Here is a 20,651-nt window from a genome sequence, read left to right on the forward strand (position 1 = left end):
AAAGTTTTTTACATATATTAATATACATATTAACACAATTACAAATAATTTATTTGACTTTGGTTGTTTTCAATTTATGATTTAATATTGTAGCTTAATAATTGAGTGTTGTTATAATAATACTCAATTATTAAGCTACAATATTAACCGTCATAAATTGAAAACAACCAAAGTCAAATAAATTATTTGTAATTGTGTTAAAAGAATAAAAAACAAGGATTGAATAAACTAATACTAAAAATTAATAATATTATCCAAATGCATAATTAGTAGTACACCACATAGTAACAACATTGTCCAAGTGCATAACTAATATTACACCACATAAAAGTATCAATATCTTCAACCTTGAGAAAATTTTTGAAGCCAAATTTTTTTATGCTTCTTACTTCTAACTAAAATAGCTTTGGCCTCGGATTCATAACTCACTAGATAATCAAACACAGAGCACAATAAGTCATCATCAAATCCTTCTTCCTCCATCGACATCACTTGTTCATAAAGTTGTGGTGTCTTATCCGCAGTAAATTGTTCCAAAGCATTAGCAATTTTGCCAAGTTGTTCACCCACAAATTTAATTTGTTCATCAACGACACTTTCTTGAACATTTTCTCTTTTACGTTTGGATGTTCCAGATGAAGATACATTTGTTCTTACCTCCTGAGTGTGAAAGTGCATCACTTAAAATACGTGAATCATGTGCACTACCTTCCCAACCAGCTAGAAGATAGGAAAATTTTAAATCAAATGTAATGGCAACCAATACATTTTGTGTCATCCCCCCTTTATGACAACGAAATCTTCCTTGAATTGATCATGACTAAAACTGGATACGTCCATATGTTTTAAATATGCTTCATGTCTAACATTTAACACCCAATCTGGCAGTTAGCCTAACAAAATGATTTGGTTAATACAATACTTATATTTTAATGGCTCTAATTGATTTCAATCAGGAACAAGATTAATTTAGAACGGTTGAACTAAGAAATTTTTTGAGGATCAAAGTTAAATTAAATTTTTATGAGAGCCCAAATATAATTTTTCATTGTAAGCTTAAAATTTTATAATTTTAGAAAAATTAAATCATAAGTTTATTATTTTATAAAGTCAAAATGTAATTTTATCATATATATTAATTCATAATTTTTAAATTTTAGAAGAGCTAAAATACAAATTATCCATTTGGGGCCTAGGCCCTACCTACTTTAAAATCATATTATTTTGGATTTCAAATCATTGTTTATTGGTTGGATTTTTTAATTAGGTTGTTTTTCTTTATATGTTTAAGTTGTTTTAGATTTGAGTAATTTTGAATTCTACTTATTCTAATTCGAGTTATTTCAGTATTTGAATCGATTAAGTTGTAATGAATGTTTGATTAAAATTTTAAAAATTTGATATTTATAAACTAATTTTTTTTGTATTCGAATCATAATTGAGACATTTAAATCTAACATAAATGAAGAAAAGGAAATCCTAAATTCCTTCTACAGTGCCCTTAACCAAAATAAAAATAAAATAAATTTTCACTAGACAAGCATAGTACCAAGAAAAAGAATTCAAGGAATTGTTTATTCTATGATAAAGAACACTACTATTAGACTAAAGTCGCCAAATAAGCAAACAAATACAAAATGACTTAAAAAACAATACACCTCCCAAAGTTAGCATATCATAATCACCATTCAAGTCGCTAGTCATGATAAACTATGTAGCTATGCATACATGATTACATATAGAAGCAAATAAGTAAATATAAACTATACAATACATACAATCTCATATAAGCCACCAACAAAAATACTAATCTAAATACACTTCGAACTCATATGTAACAAAATGCTTAAAACGATCGATCTACACAGTTAGTATTTCTATATATATGGGTATAAAAACAAAACTATGGACAAGAAAATTATATTATAAAAAAAGTGAATAAGTAAGAAAGAAAGGCTGGTTACTGGGGAATATATGCTAAAAAATAACAATTGAATTAGACGATAAAGGAACTACAGCAAGAAATGTACAGTTGGAGGTCAAGCATTGCAAGAAAGGAGAATTGATAGAGATGGATGAACTCAGGAGAAAGTTGATAAAACTAAATAACATGGCATTTGAACTCTTAAAATAATCAATAAAAATGTTTCATTTTCATGTACTCAACTTACATCAAAACATTCATTTATAAGACATATAACAACCACAAATGCATATTATACCAAATCATATATCAAGCACACCACAAACATATAACAACCACAAATGCCATGCTATTGGCAGACCAGAATCAAGAAAGAAGACATTCCAAAGACGTTCAACACCAACCTCTTATGAAAATATCAACCAAGGCCACTATCAAGAGTAAGAATGCTGAGGTAGAGGCTAGGAAAGAAGCTACAGCAAGAATTGTATAGCTGGAGATCAAGCATAGAAAGAAATTAGAACCGTTAGGAGCGGGATAAACAAGAAGGAAATTGACAAAAGGAGCTAAAGGGAGAGAGAATTAGACATAGCAACCTGCTAAGATGAATAAATTCTTTTTTGTAACCACACGGATCATATAAATTTCTTATTGGCCGTTACTTTCAGTTGTTAGCTAAGGAATTATTATCAGATACTGTAAATGAACAAACTCATATTCCCTTCTTTTCTTCTCTTATTTTCTAGCCTCTCTTCTCAATTTAACCTAAAACAAAATCTCTAATCAGAGCTCAATCCTAACAAAGTAAAAAAAAAAGGTGAAGAAGAAATAATAGAAAAAAGATGAATCAATAATAAACCCAAAACAAAATCTCTAATCAGAGCTAAATCCTAACAAAAGTAAATAAAGGCGAAGAAAAGGATTGCTTTTATTTTTTTTTTGCTTTAGAATTAAGCCAACCTTGTTTATTCAGCAATAATTTCTTCAAAGGTTAACCACGATCAAGAAAACAAATGAAAGAAAAATTAAGGAAAAAAATCATCTTAAAATCCTAACAGTTGAATCTGTCCAAGCTAAGATCAAGCAATCATTTAAACCCAACACTCAATATCCACATCATAACACAAAATTGTAGCTCAAATTGATCGGTTAAGACAAAGTTGAAAAAACCCCACTTACAATCACAGTTCAATACGAACAATTTCAGTACAAGCACTTCAAGAATCTTCAACGAAGAGAAGGGAACCTTCTGGGTCTTTTGGACTTTGGCTGCTGATGACAGTGAGGCCAACAAAGAGAAGGGATGATGGACAGAGAGGAAGGGGGAAGAGAAGGGAAGATTACCAGTATTGCATTTGCATTTGCGGTAGAATCTCTGACGCTTTCAGCCGAAGAGGAACCGGAAATTTTCTAAGAAAGAGAGAAAGAAATTTGGCTTAGAAAGAATGAAGGAAAGAAAAAGGGGATCTGCTTGAGAGCTTTAGGAAAATGTCTTACAGAAATTGAAACGGATAGACAATTTCCCAAAATGTAAGCCATTTTACCCGTGTTTTGGAATTCATTTTCCAAATGAAAAATGTTTTTCGACAAACAAACACTGGAAGCTGGGAAAATAATTTCTAAAAAATGATTTCTGGCAAACAAACGCACGTTCAAATACACAAAATAACCTACTTAAGGCCCGTGTCAACCTAATAGGTCATCAGCACTAACAAAATGTGTTAAAAACACTTATTTTATTAACTTTTAGTACTTAGCTACTAAATACTGGAACTAGATTAATTAATATTAAAATGCCTAGAAAACAAGATCCTTAAGTGCGAAAATATACCAAAATAACTACTACATTTGATGGCAGGTCACTTAGCAATTATGCTTTACTCGAAAGCACGTATGAAGGTGTACATTAGGTCCATTTGGAGACTATACATGAAGGAACATCTAATGTCAAGCAATCAAATATATGGATGATGACTTCTAGATTTGAGAGTCTAAGGATGCATGAATAAAAAAACAATTGAAGAATTTTATGCTAAGTTGTGTGATTTATCAAACCAAACATTTTGCCTTAGGTGAAAAATATTCTAATGCCAAGTTGGTTAGGAAGGAAATGAGGTATCTTTTAGAAATATTTTCCATTAAGATCACAATCACTGAGGAGGCCAAGGATCTTGAGTTATTGGCCATTGATGAACTCATAGGTTCCTTAAAAACCTTTAAGATGAATTTCGATGAGGCTAAACGTAGCAGAACAAAAGAAGATAGAAATATTGTTATTTAGGTAAATGAGGAAGTGCTAACTCTCCAAAAAATTACCATTGAAGATTTTCAAGAGCAAATAGCATTGCTTACTCAGAATTTTAGTAAGCCTTTCAAGAAACAAGCTAGAAGAGGTTCAAAGCAAGTATTAAAATTCCTAGAAATAAGTAAAAAGGAATAATCATCAAAGAGGAACCTAGAAAGGACAAAAAAGAAGGGGTGCAGTGTTTTGAGTGCGAAGGATATGGTTACATACAATCTGGGTGTACAAACACTTTGAAGAAGAAGAAGAAGAAGAAGAATTCAGTGTATGTATCTTAGGGTAATTAGGATTCATCTAGTGGATTTGACTAAAATGAGAATCCTCACAATTTTGTTTCTTTTTTTGCCAATACTATTTATAATGGTGATTATGATAATGATTCATATCTTGGTTCAGATGAAGAATTCTTGAAGACTTATAGAGAGACGTAGGGAAAATGGGGACAAGTCTATTAAATCCGTACTCAATTGTCTTAAAAAAATAATAAATTGAAAGATGAAAATGATGATTTGATTAAATAGGTAGTTGCTAAAGAGGATCTACTTACAGAGAAATTGAATAATATTGTGAAGAAAAAAAAGAAACTTGTAGAAGCCAAGCTTATGCTCAAGAAGTTCACTACTAGCAACAATAAACTTCATGAGATTCTGACAGCAAGAAAGAGATATCCAGCCAGAAGATGAATAGGTTATATTGATAAGCATAGTTGTAATGGAAAATCCCACAATTTTTTAAACCTTCAAGATCAATAGAAGTTTGTGAAAGTTCTAACTGATGTTACTATAAGGTGATTTGCCACTAATGTGGTGCCCCTGGTCATATAAGACCATGTTGCTTTAAGATGTTGTATGATTTGAGATGGAAGGATTCAGTGTCTAAGGTAGTGTCCACTCTTCATGGCACTACAATTGGAAAAGTACAAAAAGGAATATATTTAAAACCCCTTACTCGAGTTCGTACCTTAACTCGATGATAACACTCTAGAATACCGTATTTTTATGTATTAATTATGTATTTATTCTGAATATGATCCTGCTAATTTGAGCTATTTATGATCTTTTATCTCATAAGGACTAAATTTGAGGCAAAAGTGAAATTAAGGGCCAAAAGCGTGAATTTAGAGATGAAATGGGCCAATGTGCGACACAAGGAAAAGTTGGTGCCAAAAGTGCAAGCATGGAGGACACAAGGGTTGAAATGCAAAAAGAAGAGATTTTATTTTATTAAACTCTATTTTAATTATATTAGGATAATTAATATTGAGATAATTATTAAGGATTATTTTAGGATTTTATTTTATCTTTATTTATCTTCAATTAAATGTATTTATCTTTTAGGAATTTAAGTAGAATTAGAATATCTCCCCTAGCACTATAAATAGGGGGTGAAGTGACTCAAAAGGGGATCTCATCTTTTTCTTTTTCTGTAAACACTCTCTCCCCAAAAGTCTAGGCTTTTGTTCTTTTCATATTTCTTTTCAATAAAATCTTTATTTTTATTTTATTTATTTCCTTTTCTACCACAACCATGAGCCACTAAACCCATCTAGCCGAAGGTTGTCAAAAATCCGCAAAAAGGTTCTTGAGGCTTAGAATCCGTACTTAGCCTTCTTGCTGAGTATTCATCGTTTCTCCGCACTACGGGGCTGACGCTTCCGTCCAAGTCCCTTAAGAAGTAAGTTTTTCAACATATGCAAAGGCGGCCGCTTTGTATGTTTTGAGAAGGTTGCACAGTCGGTTCATTAGCTTACTGCGTCAGAGGTTGGCGAGCCCAAGAGACAAAATGGCGTGGGATTCGCCATTGAGAAGCGTTGATCTAGCATAAGACGATCTCACGAAGCGATTGTTAGCTAGAGTCAGTTCCATCAAATCGTAAGTCTAAATCATTGAGCTGGTGGTCGAGGCGCCCTCTTCCACTATAATCGGCTTATTTGGTTTGGGAAGGATCATCTAAAAGTCGAGGATTGAACCCAAGGCGAACGAGACAACCGGAGGTGGAATCTCCCATAAGAATGTTCTTTCTCTTAACTTTATTTTTAATTTCTCGAATTTTCAATTCAATATTCTTAATTGCTTTTATTTTATTTTTCGTTTCTAGATCCAACAATTTAATTACGCTATTGTTTTTATTTTTTTCAGAACGCAGTTGTCTTGGGCAAGACTCGCTCGGATATCACTAACAAGATATTTTGCAAGTCCAATCCCGAGGATTTGACCCTACTTCCTTTTACTATTCTTTTCATTATTTATTAGGATAGGATATTTTGGTGCTTTCAACGATCAGATCAAATTTTGGCGCCGCTGTTGGGACCGCAACGACTAATCTTGTTTTTGTTTCTTATGACCAGATCTGCTCCGTACTCTTGGGTCCGATTCGAAATTGAGAAGACTGCTAGAGCCAATCGCAAGGAGACAAAGTTACGAAAAAGCGATCGGGTGGTTGGAACTCAAAGTAATCCATCGCCGTAAATTGAAGTCGATTTACGAAGCCGAGTCTAGGGTTAACGAAAATCCTACTCGAACACTTGAAAGCGAAAAAGTAGAAGTCGACTCACCAGAAGAAGTGCTTAACGCTAGGGTTAACGAAAACCCAAATTTAGCACACGAACCAATGGCTCAAACAATTCGGCAACTGGCCGAAGCTCCGACAGAACAACCACCATTGTGCATCGCGTATCCTACTATGGATACTGATTTTGAGTTGAAGTCAGGTTTAATCCAATTATTGCCAACTTTTCGTGGGTTACAAAATGAAAATCCCCACAAGCATCTGAAAGAATTTCATATGGTTTGTCTTAGCATGAAACCTCAGGGGGTAACTAAGGATCAGATTAAATTACGTGCTTTCCCTTTCTCCCTAGCAGATTCTGCTAAGGAATGGTTATTTTATTTACCCCCTGGATCTATTACAACTTGGGTTGATCTATCTCGTTTGTTTCTGAACAAGTTTTTTCCAGCATCTCGAGCAGCTGAGCTAAGAAGAGAGATCGTTGGAATAAGGCAAAAAGAAGCTGAGTCCCTTTATGATTATTGGGAGCGGTTTAAGAAGTTGTGTGCAAGCTGTCCACAACATGGTATAACGGAGCAATCTCTCCTCCAATACTTTTACGAAGGTTTGAAGCCCATGGAGATGAATATGGTAGAGGCTGCTAGTGGAGGAGCATTGGTCAACATGACTCCCCAACAAGCGAGAGACTTGATCTCCACGATTGCTGCAAATTCTCAGCAGTTCCGAGCCAATACTGAACCTCCTAGAAGGGTTCACCAGCTAAGTAATTCAACCTTAGAGGAGAAAGTTGATAGACTTACTAATATGATGAACTCTCTTATTGCAGAAAAAGCAAAGACAGCTCGGTTATGCGGAATATGTGCTACACCTGATCATGCAACTGATGCTTGTCCCAGTTTGTATGATGATACCACGGTCCATCTGGATGCTGTGGGAAATTTCCCTAGGCCGCCACAAAGGCAATACGACCCCTACGCTAATACCTACAACCCAGGGTGGAGGGACCATCCTAACTTAAGTTATGGGGCTAATCTACGAAATAACCAGCCATACCAAAATCAGTTTCCGCAACAGCCGCAAGGTTCAGGTAATTTTCTAGAAACCATGGTCAATAAGTTAGCAGCTAATGTTCTTGATTTTCAGAAGCAAAATCTTAATTTCCAAAAGGAGATGAAGGATTTCCAACAGAAAACTGAGGCGTCTATCAGAGAGTTGACCACATCGATCAAGAAATTAAACTCTCAAGGGAAGCCGCCACAAAATGTAACCAAACCCTAGACAAAATGCAAATGCAAAGGACGTTACGGTTTAAAAGGTATCGGGATCGATTCGACAAGAATCTTGCCCAAGAAATTGCCCAGGAAAAACCCAAGAAAGACGAACAGGTCCGACCGAAGCCTCCATTGCCTAAAATTCAACCTCTATTTCCCGAACGATTCAACCAGTGTCGAAGAGGTAAAGAGGACAAGGAAATCCTTGAAACATTTAGGAATGTCGAGATCAATATTCCGCTGTTGGACGCCATCAAGCAAATACCACGGTATGCTAAATTTCTTAAAGAGCTTTGCACCAACAAGCGAAAATTAATAGGTAATGAAAGGGTGAATGTTGGTGAGAATGTATCCGTAGTGTTACAACAAAAAATGCCGGCAAAATGCAAGGATAGGGGCATGTTTGCAATACCATGCAAAATAGGCCATCTAGGAATTAAGAAAGCTATGTGTGATCTAGGGGCTTCTATAAATGTAATGCCATATTCTATTTATGAATCACTTAACGCGGTTTTTTGACAAAAACAGGTGTTATCATTCAATTGGCGGACAGTCTGCATTGTGCATCCGTATGAGTCCTTGAGGATGTTCGGTAAAAGTTAACGAGCTTATTTTCCCGCAGATTTTATGTGATCAAAATGGAGGAGGATAGTACTCGGATCTTCGATCTCCTCATTGGTCGACTGCCTTAGTACAGCTAGTACTAAAATTGATGTTCGAAGTGGAACTCTCACGATGGAGTTTGATGGGGAGATCGTAAAGTTTAATGTCTACGACGCCATTAGCCATCCAAGCGAAATCTTGAGCGTAAATTGTATCGATATAATTGACTCTTTGGTGGAAGAAAATTTTCAGTCAATTTATGGAGATAATTCTGAACTTGATGAAATTGAATTTGTTAATGAGTTATTATCTCCAAATACTAAACTGTTACCTTCTGTTATACAGGAACCAGAGTTGGAGTTAGAACCCACAGGAAAGGCAAGGAAATTAGACATTCAAGAGTTAAAAGAAATTCGCAAGGATGCCTACGAGAATGCTCGCATTTATAAAGACAAGACAAAGTTGTTTCACGATAAGAGAATAACTCAGAAGCATTTTTCGGTAGGACAAAAAGTTTTACTTTATAACTTCGTGTTAAAGTTATTCTCGGGTAAGCTTCGATCACGATGGCAAGGACATTTTATTGTTACTAAAGTGTTCACACATGGAGCGATTGAAATAGAGAGTGAAGAATCTAGAAAGCGGTTCGTAGTCAATGGCCAGTGGTTGAAGCCATTTTATGAGAATTTTCAAGCCCACACGGTTAAGAAAATCTATTTGGAACCACCATAGAACCAATAATGACGTCGAGCTAACGACGTTAAACAAGCGCTTGTTGGGAGGCAACCCAATTTTTATTTTATTTATTATTATTTTATTATTATTATTTTTCTTTACTTTATTTATTACTTTATTTTATTATTTATTACTTATTTGGATATTAATCAATTTTTCTTCTTTTGCTTAGAAAAAAAATGAAGCAAACTGTTAAGCAACACTTAAAGCGCATTAAGGCCTGACTTGAAACCTTTGGCCAGCAACTGACCAAGCTCATTGCCATCATTTGTGATCAAATGGGGAGTTTTTCTAAACTTTTCTACCTATTTATTTCTTTTCGTCCACATTGAGGACAATGTGCTTTCGAGGGGGAGGTACTCTTCGTTATTACTATCATTTTCTCATTGTGATTTTGGTTATTGTTGTTTGTTCTTTGTGATTATTTTTGGTGGTGTTGTTGCTTGAGGCTTTATTTTGTCCATATTTATTTTTTGGAATCTCCTCCTCTTTTCATGCCCAAGATTTTTACCAAGAATTGCCTCTTGCTTGATCTACAAGCATGATTCTTGTTTTCCGAGAAAATTACTTAATTTTTCATAATTGATGCCATCTCCACTGCTTTTATTTTTATTAGAGTAAAAATAATTGTGATTCATAAAGTTAACTTTATCTTGCTTTTCGTAAAATTGATCAAGTTTAAATACATAGTGGACACTTAATATGTTTGCATGCTAAAATATGTTGATGACTATTAATGTAATTACTAAAACTTAATTTTGACACTTGATTATTATTATTTTTTCTCTAAAGTCCTCAAAAAAAAAGTTATTATTAATGTCATTTAATGTTTCTGTGGTTATGAGTGCAGCTTAAAAACGTGACTGACTGAGTAACCGGGGTAGGGTGCTTGGGTTGTCATCCTATTTCGCGTTAAAAGGTTGTGTGACGTGTTAGATAAAACTCCGCTAACCAGAATTAATCTTTAAGAACATGTTGGGCTGCGTAACCGGGGTGGGGTGCTTAGCTGTCATCTCTCTTCGTGTCAAAAGGTTCGATGTGTTCTTAAGAAAAAAATTATAATAAATTAGGAGTCTGCTGGGTTGAGTAACCGGGGTGAGGTGCTTGGTTGTCATCTCTCTTTGCGTCAAAAGGTTCAGTATATTCCTAAAGTAAAAAAAAAAGAAAAAAAAGAAAAAAATAATAATTTGGGGACTAAAGGCGGAAACAAATAGGGTGTCTTGGTAGGTTTGGTAATTTACCTAATTTTCATTAAATAATTCAAGTTGATTCTAATTTTTGCGTGTATTAGTTGGAAATCTTTTTCTGTTTTACTTAAAGCAAGCTTAGGGTTCTCTTTATTTTTCATATGCATTTTTGACTGATTTTTATAAAACTTTGGAGTTGTATTTCTTTTATGGCGTAATCTAACTTTCACAAGAGATAGGAACCATACTTGAGGGCAAGCATGGGCTAAGTAGGGGACTTGATAACACTCTAGAATAACGTATTTTATGTATTAATTATGTATTTATTCGAGTATGATCCTGCTAATTTGAGCTATTTATGATCTTTTATCTCATAGGGACTAAATTTGAGGCAAAAGTGAAATTAAGGGCCAAAAGCGTGAATTTAGAGATAAATGGGCCAATGTGCGACACAAGGAAAAGTTGGTGCCAAAAGTGCAAGCATGGAGGACACAAGGGTTGAAATGCAAAAGAAGAGATTTTATTTTATTAAACTCTATTTTAATTATATTAGGATAATTAATATTGAGATAATTATTAAGGATTATTTTAGGATTTTATTTTATCTTTATTTATCTTCAATTAAATGTATTTATCTTTTAGGAATTTCAAGAGAATTAGAATATCTCCCTAGCACTATAAATAGGGATGAAGTGACTCAAAAGGGATCTCATCTTTTTCTTTTTCTGTAAACACTCTCTCCCCAAAAGTCTAGGCTTTTGTTCTTTTCATATTTCTTTTCAATAAAATCTTTATTTTTATTTTATTTATTTCCTTTTCTACCACAACCATGAGCCACTAAACCCATTTAGTCGAAGGTTGTCAAAAATCCCCAAAAAGGTTCTTGAGGCGTAGAATCCGTACTTAGCCTTCTTGCTGAGTATTCACGTTTCTCCGTACTACGGGGCTGACGCTTCCGTCCAAGTCCCTTAAGAAATAAGTTTTTCAACATATGCAAAGGCGGCCGCTTTGTATGTTTTGAGAAGGTTGCACAATCGGTTCGTTAGCTTACTGCGTCGAGGTTGGCGAGCCTAAGAGACAAAATGGCGGATTCGCCATTGAGAAGCGTTGATCTAGCATAAGACGATCTCACGAAGCGATTGTTAGCTAGAGTCGTTCCATCAAATCGTAAGTCTAAATCATTGAGCTGGTGGTCGAGGCGTCCTCTTCCACTATAATCGGCTTATTTGGTTTGGGAAGGATCATCTAAAACCGAGGATTGAACCCAAGGCGAACGAGACAACTGGAGGTCGGAATCTCCCATAAGAATTTTCTTTCTCTTAACTTTATTTTTAATTTCTCAATTTTCAATTCAATATTCTTAATTGCTTTTTATTTTATTTTTCGTTTCTATATCCAACAATTTAATTTCGCTATTGTTTTTATTTTTTCAGAACGCAGTTGTCTTGGGCAAGACTCACCGGGATATCACTTAACAAGATATTTTGCAAGTCCAGTCCCTGAGGATTTGACCCTACTTCCCTTTTACTATTCTTTTCATTATTTATTAGGGATAGGATATTTTTGGTGCTTTCAACGACCGCATCACCCGAGCAAGGAATGCTACAATTTTCAGTTAATCACTTCATTAAAATTTTAAATTATTCATTCATGTTCCATTACACAACATTCACATTTTTATTCATATCTCATTCTTCAAGATTGATAATAAAATTTCATTTGAAATTCTTGAAACTAGACATCTTGTTACTAATGTAAAAATTTTGGTAGGAAGCCAATTAATCCAACTTTTTTCTTCAAAGCTTCCCATGTTTTGCTGTTAGGTAGCTCTAGCCCTTCTCCACTAAAAAATATTTATCTTCCAGTACATAATTAATATAATATTTTCATTTGTTTCTATTAAAATAAACTCATTAAGATTTTTATAAATATAAAGTTCATCTCCTAAATATTTTTGTCAAATTTTAATGAATTTTCAAAGTCGAGATAGGGAATGTGAAATCATTTTGACTTTGTCTCACTTATATTTATTAATCTTATAATCTAAAATTCCATTACTTAAATTGTTTCCTTTATACAAAACTAGATTCATTAAGCTTTATTTTCATACTTGGTTCAACATTTAACTCAATGTCTACAATTTTAGTGAACTTTCAAAGTTGAGCTACCATTGTTGTCCAAAAACTATTTTGGCATAAATTCTAACATTTTAGTTTGTAGTTTTCTATAAACTTACAAACACTTATGAATCATATTTTTCCACATGATTTCACCTTTGAGGCCCTTATCATAATCATCAATATTTAATACAATTAACATAATTAAATTCTTAGGTAGCAAAAGAGTTCAATAAGTACTTACCCCTCTTTTACTTAAAACCTTATTTTCTTTGCTTCTCTTCTCTTCCTTTCTCACTCTCACAATAATCTTTCACTTTCCTTTCAACTTTACTTCGTTCTAATTTCTTATCTTTTGCCTCTAAGATACTATACAAGCTCTTCAAGACCTCTATTTCGTATTTCCTCTTTGGTGACTATGAAAATTTTCAAGGTTTTGGGATAAATTAGTGAAATTTGGTGAGAAAGGACCAAATTGTAAGAAATGGAAAGTTTTCTTTCTATTTATAATGGTGGTGATGTTGGAATGATAAAGCATGAAGAGAATTCTTCATTTTTTCACAAAAATATCTTTATTAAATTAATTAATAAAATATAATAATATAATATAAAAATTTATTAGTCATAATTTCAATCTAATTGCCAAGATTCTTCTTACTTTTCAATTTAATCCAATGGTCCCTATTTTGCCAACATTTCATTTTTTTTCTATTAAATATCCTATTTAAGAAATGAGCATCTTGTCCTTGAAAATTCTCTACAATTCTTTGTTGGTGTCACTATTCATTTTTGGTAAAATTATAGTTCTAGACCCTCTACTTTTTCCTTTAATTTAGTCTGTTTATACTTTTAGTTTTCACACTTTCCCCTACACTTTTCATATTCTTACGATTTAGTTAATACCTTAGATTTATTTCTCTCAACAAACGAGTCTTTTCAATTCTCTCCAGTATCCAAGTATCTTCTACACTAACACTAATAATTTCTATTTTATTTACCACAAAGAATCTAACACATATTCTCCCATAATTGCATTGTTTACGACCAATGGGGCGTAACAACCATTAGCCCAGCAGGAAAACATGGCGTATAAAATTCAACTAGATAGACCACCCAACAGATCGGGGCGTTACCAGCATATTCAAATCTTTTGACTTAACTTAAATTTTTAGAAAAATAGTTATGAAGATTTCCTTTTTAGTTAAAAAATATTATTTTTCTTTCATTTTGTAATGCATTTTTAAAGAAAATTCTTATGAATTATAAAAGAAAAACCTATTATCCATCTACTGCCCAACTATGGTGTATACATATAAATGATAAGTTCATAAACAACAAATCAAGGAAGTTAGGCATACACTTTCAGATTAAAGGGGCAATTCTTTTTAAAACAGGAACAGTGCAACTAACAAAGATAATTATATAAGTTGAATATAAAGAAAATCTATACGTCGCCTGCCAAAACAACCATACATGATACAAAAATAAGCAAACGGCTCACTCGCAACCACAACTCTGGCATAGTTCCCTTCAACGGATTCATTTTCTACTATCAATACTCTTAATAATGAAAAGTAATAGAAAAAGTTCAATTGAACTTAGTGAGTTCCAAAAATAGACACAGATAATTTACAGGAATAATATTAATCAACAAGCATCAATTCCCATAAGAAAAATAAAATTTTTCGTGAGACTCTATCGTACAGACATAATGCGCCAAAATGTCATCCACAGTTCTCTAGTGGAAACACTTTGCAAACTTATATATAACATACGCATTACCCATGCAGACACATAACACACAATACACGAGTGCTCACTATCTGCCAACTTATACATATCTCTCACAATCATGTGTATTTACAAATGACCCATCCTTGGACCAATAATTTAGAATTTAGAATCACACATTAGTCATATTCATATTCATATTCCACCATAAGTCTTCATATCATACTTTTTATGTTGAACACATGTTCTCCCACAAGGACGAGCCGTGATCTTCCAATTCGGTTTGCAATATAACTGGCCTGTAAAACCCTATGCCTGACTCGATTTATCAGATCCAAATATAGGATGCCATCAGACTTAAACACTTAAAAAATTGTAAAACAGTGAAGACTTTACTGAACGTGATGCTTTCCTATTTATTTTTATTCTAAGTCAAAGATTCTGAAGGTAAACTTTTGTTTGATTACAACTGATTCTCAATAATAGTATAAGACAATATCACTTAAAACTTTATTGAAACAGACTCAATGGTGGCTTAAAATTCTATTCACCATTTGAAAACATATGTTCAAAAGTGTCCCTCTGTATGCATAATATCGCTCTATGATCATCCACATTGGCTCATTCTCAGCTTAGTCCCCCTCTGGCGAACTGGTTTAAACCTAACAATCTGCGTTGCAAATTAACACCCATAAGTTCAATGGAACCTAGTGAGTCTCAACCAGTATCACCTTTTTATTGTTGAAATAATTGAATTTAATATTCTAGACTTCCTTTCAGTCATTGGTGGAAACTTTTTTGATTCCTGGTTGGTAGATAACCATACGCCAATATCTACACTGAACCATCTTTTACACTTTTCACTCAATTGCCGGATTACAGACTTCACACCATATTTTAAATCCCATTACACAATTTCTTTGCAAATAGTAGTTGGATACACTTCTCATAATGATACTCAACAGATGCTACTCTTGAAGAATTGCTTTATAGGATCCAACGATTATCAAAACATCAGTTATATCGTATCTTCAAATCATTCCAGACAACCAGACTTGCTTAGAAGAATATCATGTTTTAATTTGAGTAATACAATCCTAGATGACTTGATACAAAACCTAAAAAATTCCAAATTTGGTAGACACTTGCACCACCAATATTCCAAATACACAAAGTTCCCTATCACGGCGGGTCACTATGGCAGATTCATAAAACGGGTACATTACCGAGCACTCTTTCAGATAATGTCTCATAAGTATGCCCAAGTTTTTCTACAAGGATGGAATAACAATTCACCACAACGACTTTCCAGATAGTACGCCAAAAAGGCTTTTCAGAGAATTTTCCAAAAAGTCTTCTCAGAGAATTCACCACAAAATTTTGGTTTGCCATAAAGACACCATACCAACTGTCGTGTTCGACGATATGGATTTGCCTAAACTTAGCATAACCTGAGATTTGCCCATCATCGCCCTCGGGACACACAGAAACCTTAGTAGACAAATACGACTCATCCGTCATTTCCAAAATATGACATGGCCATGGTCTTTCCACATAATTGCCTCACTAGCCTTCATGTTTAATGTGCCGGCAGAAAACATACTCACCATAATGGCCTTCCTGTTTACTGTCCCAATGAATGTCATCAAAATACCACTGTGGGGTCTGTTATTTTATCACATACTTTTTCGACACTTCGCCTAAACGCCCTTAACACCAACATACATTATCAATATCACTCAAATGACATAATGGACACATTTACACATATTTTGCTCATAATCTTAACAGAATCATACTTCTTAACACGTAACTTCCCATGCATGCTAACCACACATCGTCATATTCATGCAGCGCATCATACACTTCAAAGCATACACACAAATGCTTCACAGAGAACATATAACCATACATACACACCACAACTTCTCAATAAGATATGTGCATCAGTCATACAAGGAATCATTATAATATAGTTTACAGAAGTTAATTTTAGAGACTTATCAGGAACCTACCTTACCTTGGTCCAGAGCTTCTTTTTCGATCATCCGTCCTGATCCAGCAGCAACTTTTAGTGTAGAATCCCAACAACACCAAACCAAACCCGATACAAGATCCACTTGAACAATATTCATGCAAATCATGCGTATTATATCTTGGCAGTGACTCACGTTTGACGTGGTCTTAAAGAAAATTAAGTCTCCTACAACTTCCTCATACACTTAAAAGACTCCTAGTGCTCAACCAAAACTTTAGGGCTTACTCTTTCATAGGCATGCACTTTCTTGAGCGTAATCTTTCTTCACTTGGAAACACACTACGATTAATTGCTTAGATACCGCCAACTAGTGGATGCTTTAATGCTAGTATCTACAAATCTTTGACTAGCCATTAGGCCAATAGGGTGGTGGATTATATTATCAGAGTGTGCCAAATAGTTTACATACATACTTTACTCGTCTTTTTAGATTCGTTAATTTTTTGGGTGTGACATACCCTACCGGAGACATTACAAATAGATCTCCTTTCTACATTTTCACATATCATAGATTGTCAAGTACTGGACTCATACAGCAAGAGAGGTTTTTTTACATTGACAATGGCCATACTCACGCATACAACACTGGTATCACACACACGTTCAAACACAACACGTTGAATCATTAACATCAAAGACACTTACCATGCACAATGTACATAACATGAGGTTTTCATAACTCAAAGGAAGTAAGAAGGAACTCACTCGAAACTCCAGAATAGAAAACTACTATGTCGGTCCTTTGCCTTAATTGCTTAGACCGTCACTAGCTTCTTAAGCTAAATAAGAAACAATTATAACCATTAGATCATTTATCTATTAAAATTTGGCATGCATGCATGCAACACATAATTAGGAAGTCTCATTCTTTACAAACCAATTCTAAAAATCTATGAATGCACCGCTGCAAAAACATAAATCTCCTCAGTAACAACCTAAGAGTTTTCTAAAATTACCAGTAAGCTGGTACTTAACAATGGTGTCTTGACTTGCTATTGGAAACCTTCATCGTCTTTCCTAACAAAGATACCTTAAAATTTTCAAGAGACTTAGACAAGAACTTAAGGAAGAAAAGGTGAAACATGTAGACTATTGACATCCTTATATAGCACAGACAGTGGGAATCAAACTTAATGGGAAGGTCAGAAAATCCCACTATCACCCTTAATACCCGAGAATAAACTTGCCTAAAAATTTAAAGTCTAATTATCTACAGTACCCTAGTTCAATTCCAACTAGGTCTTAACAAAACTTTGACGATACTCACCGATCCATCGTTTTGATACTCAAACACGAAAAAAAAGTCTATCAATGTGCGAACTAACAAGTTCTCCCAAATTATCTGGGGTTTGTGGATTATCTCACAAAAGAATATGCCAAATTCTAAAGTCCACCAAATGGCGAATTCCAGCGAGGCATTCCGCATTTGGGCATACTATCGAATGCACACAATACTCAACCTATCATTTAACAGATAATTCACCAATCTATCCATTTTTCTACCATTGGCTTAATCAACTATACACCAAACAATATATCAATATTGTTTACGCCAGGTGAGCTATTACAAATCTAAACCACTTAGAAAATTTCATCACCAAAATTCTTACATACGAATAGCTGACGATATTGTTCTTTCATCAAAATGCCTTTCTCCCAGGTGGCTTCCTCCATATTGTGATTCTTCCTCAATACTTTTATGAGTGAAATTTCTTTATTTCTCAATTCTTACACTTTTCTTGCAAAATTACAAACAGACTTTTCCTCATAAGATAAGTTGGGTTCCACATCTAGTGTTTCTACTTGCACCACATGGTCTGGATTCAATCGGTATCTCCTCAGCATGAATATGTGAAACATGTTATGAATCTTTGACAGCTTCAGAGGTAGTGTGAATTTATACGCCACTGGACCAACTCACTTTAGAACTTCGTACGATCCTATGAAATGCGAGCTCAACTTCCCTATTAATCCAAATCTTATAACCTGTTTCCAAGGAGAAACTTTCAAAAATGTCTTGTATCTGATCTATCGTAATTCGGTGTAGCAGATTAAACTAGTTTTCGCATATGAGGAGCTTGAATACAAGCATTTTTATTATGTTTTAGTTGAGCTTTTAGAATTTCATTTACGTTCAATAAAAATGTAATTTAAGTCTTTTATTGACCTTCGGGGCTGAATGAGGCCTAAGGTTGAGCTAATATACTTTGTGAGTATGCACGAGACCATTAGAGGGCGTACCAATTCAATATTGATCGTTGTGTTATAACACGTGAAGTTTGATGTCGTAATATAGGGAGCAGAGCAGAAGAATCCCAAGATTGCCTTTAGCGTCGTAACACAACTAAGAGATGTCGCGAAACACCCTGAAGCTACCCTGAGTATGAGTGTACTACCTTCAATGTCGTGACATAGGCACTAGGGTGTCACTCTTTTAGCTTTTATACTAGGATTATCTTGTTAATTAACCTTATTTACTTAATTAACTATGTTTTAGTTAAATAATTCTTTAATTTCTTAAATTAATAAACACACATCATTACCATCCACTAGAACATGTTTAAAAATGATTTATTAACCATGTTGGCCCTTTGAATAATTAGAGCTCAAGTCCCCAAGCCATTTCCTAATTAAAAATCTATAGCAATTGGACCATTATAATTTAGTCCCTAGACCTTAATTAGCTATATTACTTAACCAAATTTCAGTGCATCAATATATTAACTCCATAAATATCTCTATTTAACATTACAAACTCAGTTTACAGAATCGAGGTCCTAGAATTGCATTTTCTGACACCACTGGAAATCGGGTCGTTACAATTAAATAAATACAATGGTTTATGATTGTGTTGCCATCAATCCTAAGTTGGTGTCGAGTTTAGTTAATTTGTAACGAAAACTCAATTAACAACATTATTAATATATATAGAGGGAATAAAGTATGTATAATAAAATTAAAATGTGATATAAAAATTTTAAAATAAGGCTATGGTCGAGTGATAAAATTAAAATTGTATTAATGTAATTGGCAATGGTTCAAATATCATCATATCCATAGTTTTTTTTAATTAAAAGACTAAAATATCTTCAAATAATATAACTTATTTTTAAAATAAAAGATATTTTAGTAATTTTCTTAAAAGTTAATACCCTATTGACTCGTGACACCAACTCAAATACATATTTAAATAATAGTATAGTTAGAAAATTTTAAATCAGTGCAACAGATATTTTTCCCTAACTTAACAAAGAGTTTGCAATTGAGCTTAGGAAACACTAATTATGTGACACAACGTGCTTTAAAGAAAAATATATATTGTATATAGTAGAAAGTATATATTATGGAAAATTATTTGATACATTATTAGTAGAGTTTTTAGACTTTATAAACGGATTGAAAGTAAAAATATATTTTTTTATATACTAGAAATTATATATTATGGAAAATTATTTGATACATTATTAGTGGACGGAGACAATGGTCCAAAGGGAAGGAGAGAGGATGATATTTTATTTTATTTAATATTGATATAATTAGATTTATTTAATATTAATATTAATATAAAACTTAAATTTATAATTATATATATTTTTAAAATATTTATTTATTTTATATATTTCTTTGAATTTTTAGAATTAGGATCAAATTGAGAATATTTATAAATTTTGAGGGTTAATTTTTTTTTAAAATTATGACTAAACCGATATATTATGTTAAAGTTGATAGCTAAATTTGTTATTATATCGATCTTTTAACTTCCACGTCAGCTTGTTGTTTCTGATTTTAACGGAAGTGACCAAAATGACTAAACTATGTAACGTGGGTGCTCATATTACAAATTTTTTTTTGAGTATCTAAAATAAAATTTTTAATAATTAGATGACAATGTTGTTTACCCATTATTATATTTGTAACATCTCTTTGCTTGAAATTTTTTTTTTTTGAATGATTTAACTCTCAAGCTCAAATATTATTATTATATTTTAAAGTATTTTTAAAATATTTTATATAAACTGTCATTAAAAATTCTTATAATAATATTTATTATTTGTTTAAAAGGTATTTTTATTCTTTCGATTTAAGTTAGTGTCCAATTAATTCTTGACACTAACTAAATCGGAAATTACACGTGAGCTTCAGTTCAACGTAATATTATATATATGATTTTTATTTATATAAAATTGTTTACATAAAATTTTAATTTAATTCAATTTTCACAAAATACTGATATT

The 20,651-nt window shown here is 33.1% G+C and overlaps 1 protein-coding gene and 1 non-coding gene across 2 annotated transcripts; one reads left to right on the forward strand and one right to left on the reverse strand.

Moving 5' to 3' along the window:
- Nucleotides 1–7,025: 7,025 nt before the first annotated feature.
- On the forward strand, nucleotides 7,026–8,012 carry LOC128043042 (uncharacterized). Its single transcript, XM_052634839.1, has one exon. It carries the CDS (start codon nucleotides 7,026–7,028, stop codon nucleotides 8,010–8,012), a length of 987 nt encoding a protein of 328 aa, XP_052490799.1.
- On the reverse strand, nucleotides 7,197–7,303 carry LOC128032285 (small nucleolar RNA R71). The gene has a single exon (XR_008188413.1). It is a non-coding gene; the product is annotated as a small nucleolar RNA R71 (small nucleolar RNA).
- Nucleotides 8,013–20,651: the final 12,639 nt, after the last annotated feature.

The sequence above is a fragment of the Gossypium raimondii genome, chromosome 8, assembly GCF_025698545.1.
Source record: "Gossypium raimondii isolate GPD5lz chromosome 8, ASM2569854v1, whole genome shotgun sequence".
Lineage (NCBI taxonomy): Eukaryota > Viridiplantae > Streptophyta > Magnoliopsida > Malvales > Malvaceae > Gossypium > Gossypium raimondii.

Excerpts from the sequence above, each read along its gene's own strand:
- LOC128043042 (XM_052634839.1), top strand. The coding sequence starts at position 7,026 with ATGAAACCTCAGGGGGTAACTAAGGATCAGATTAAATTACGTGCTTTC.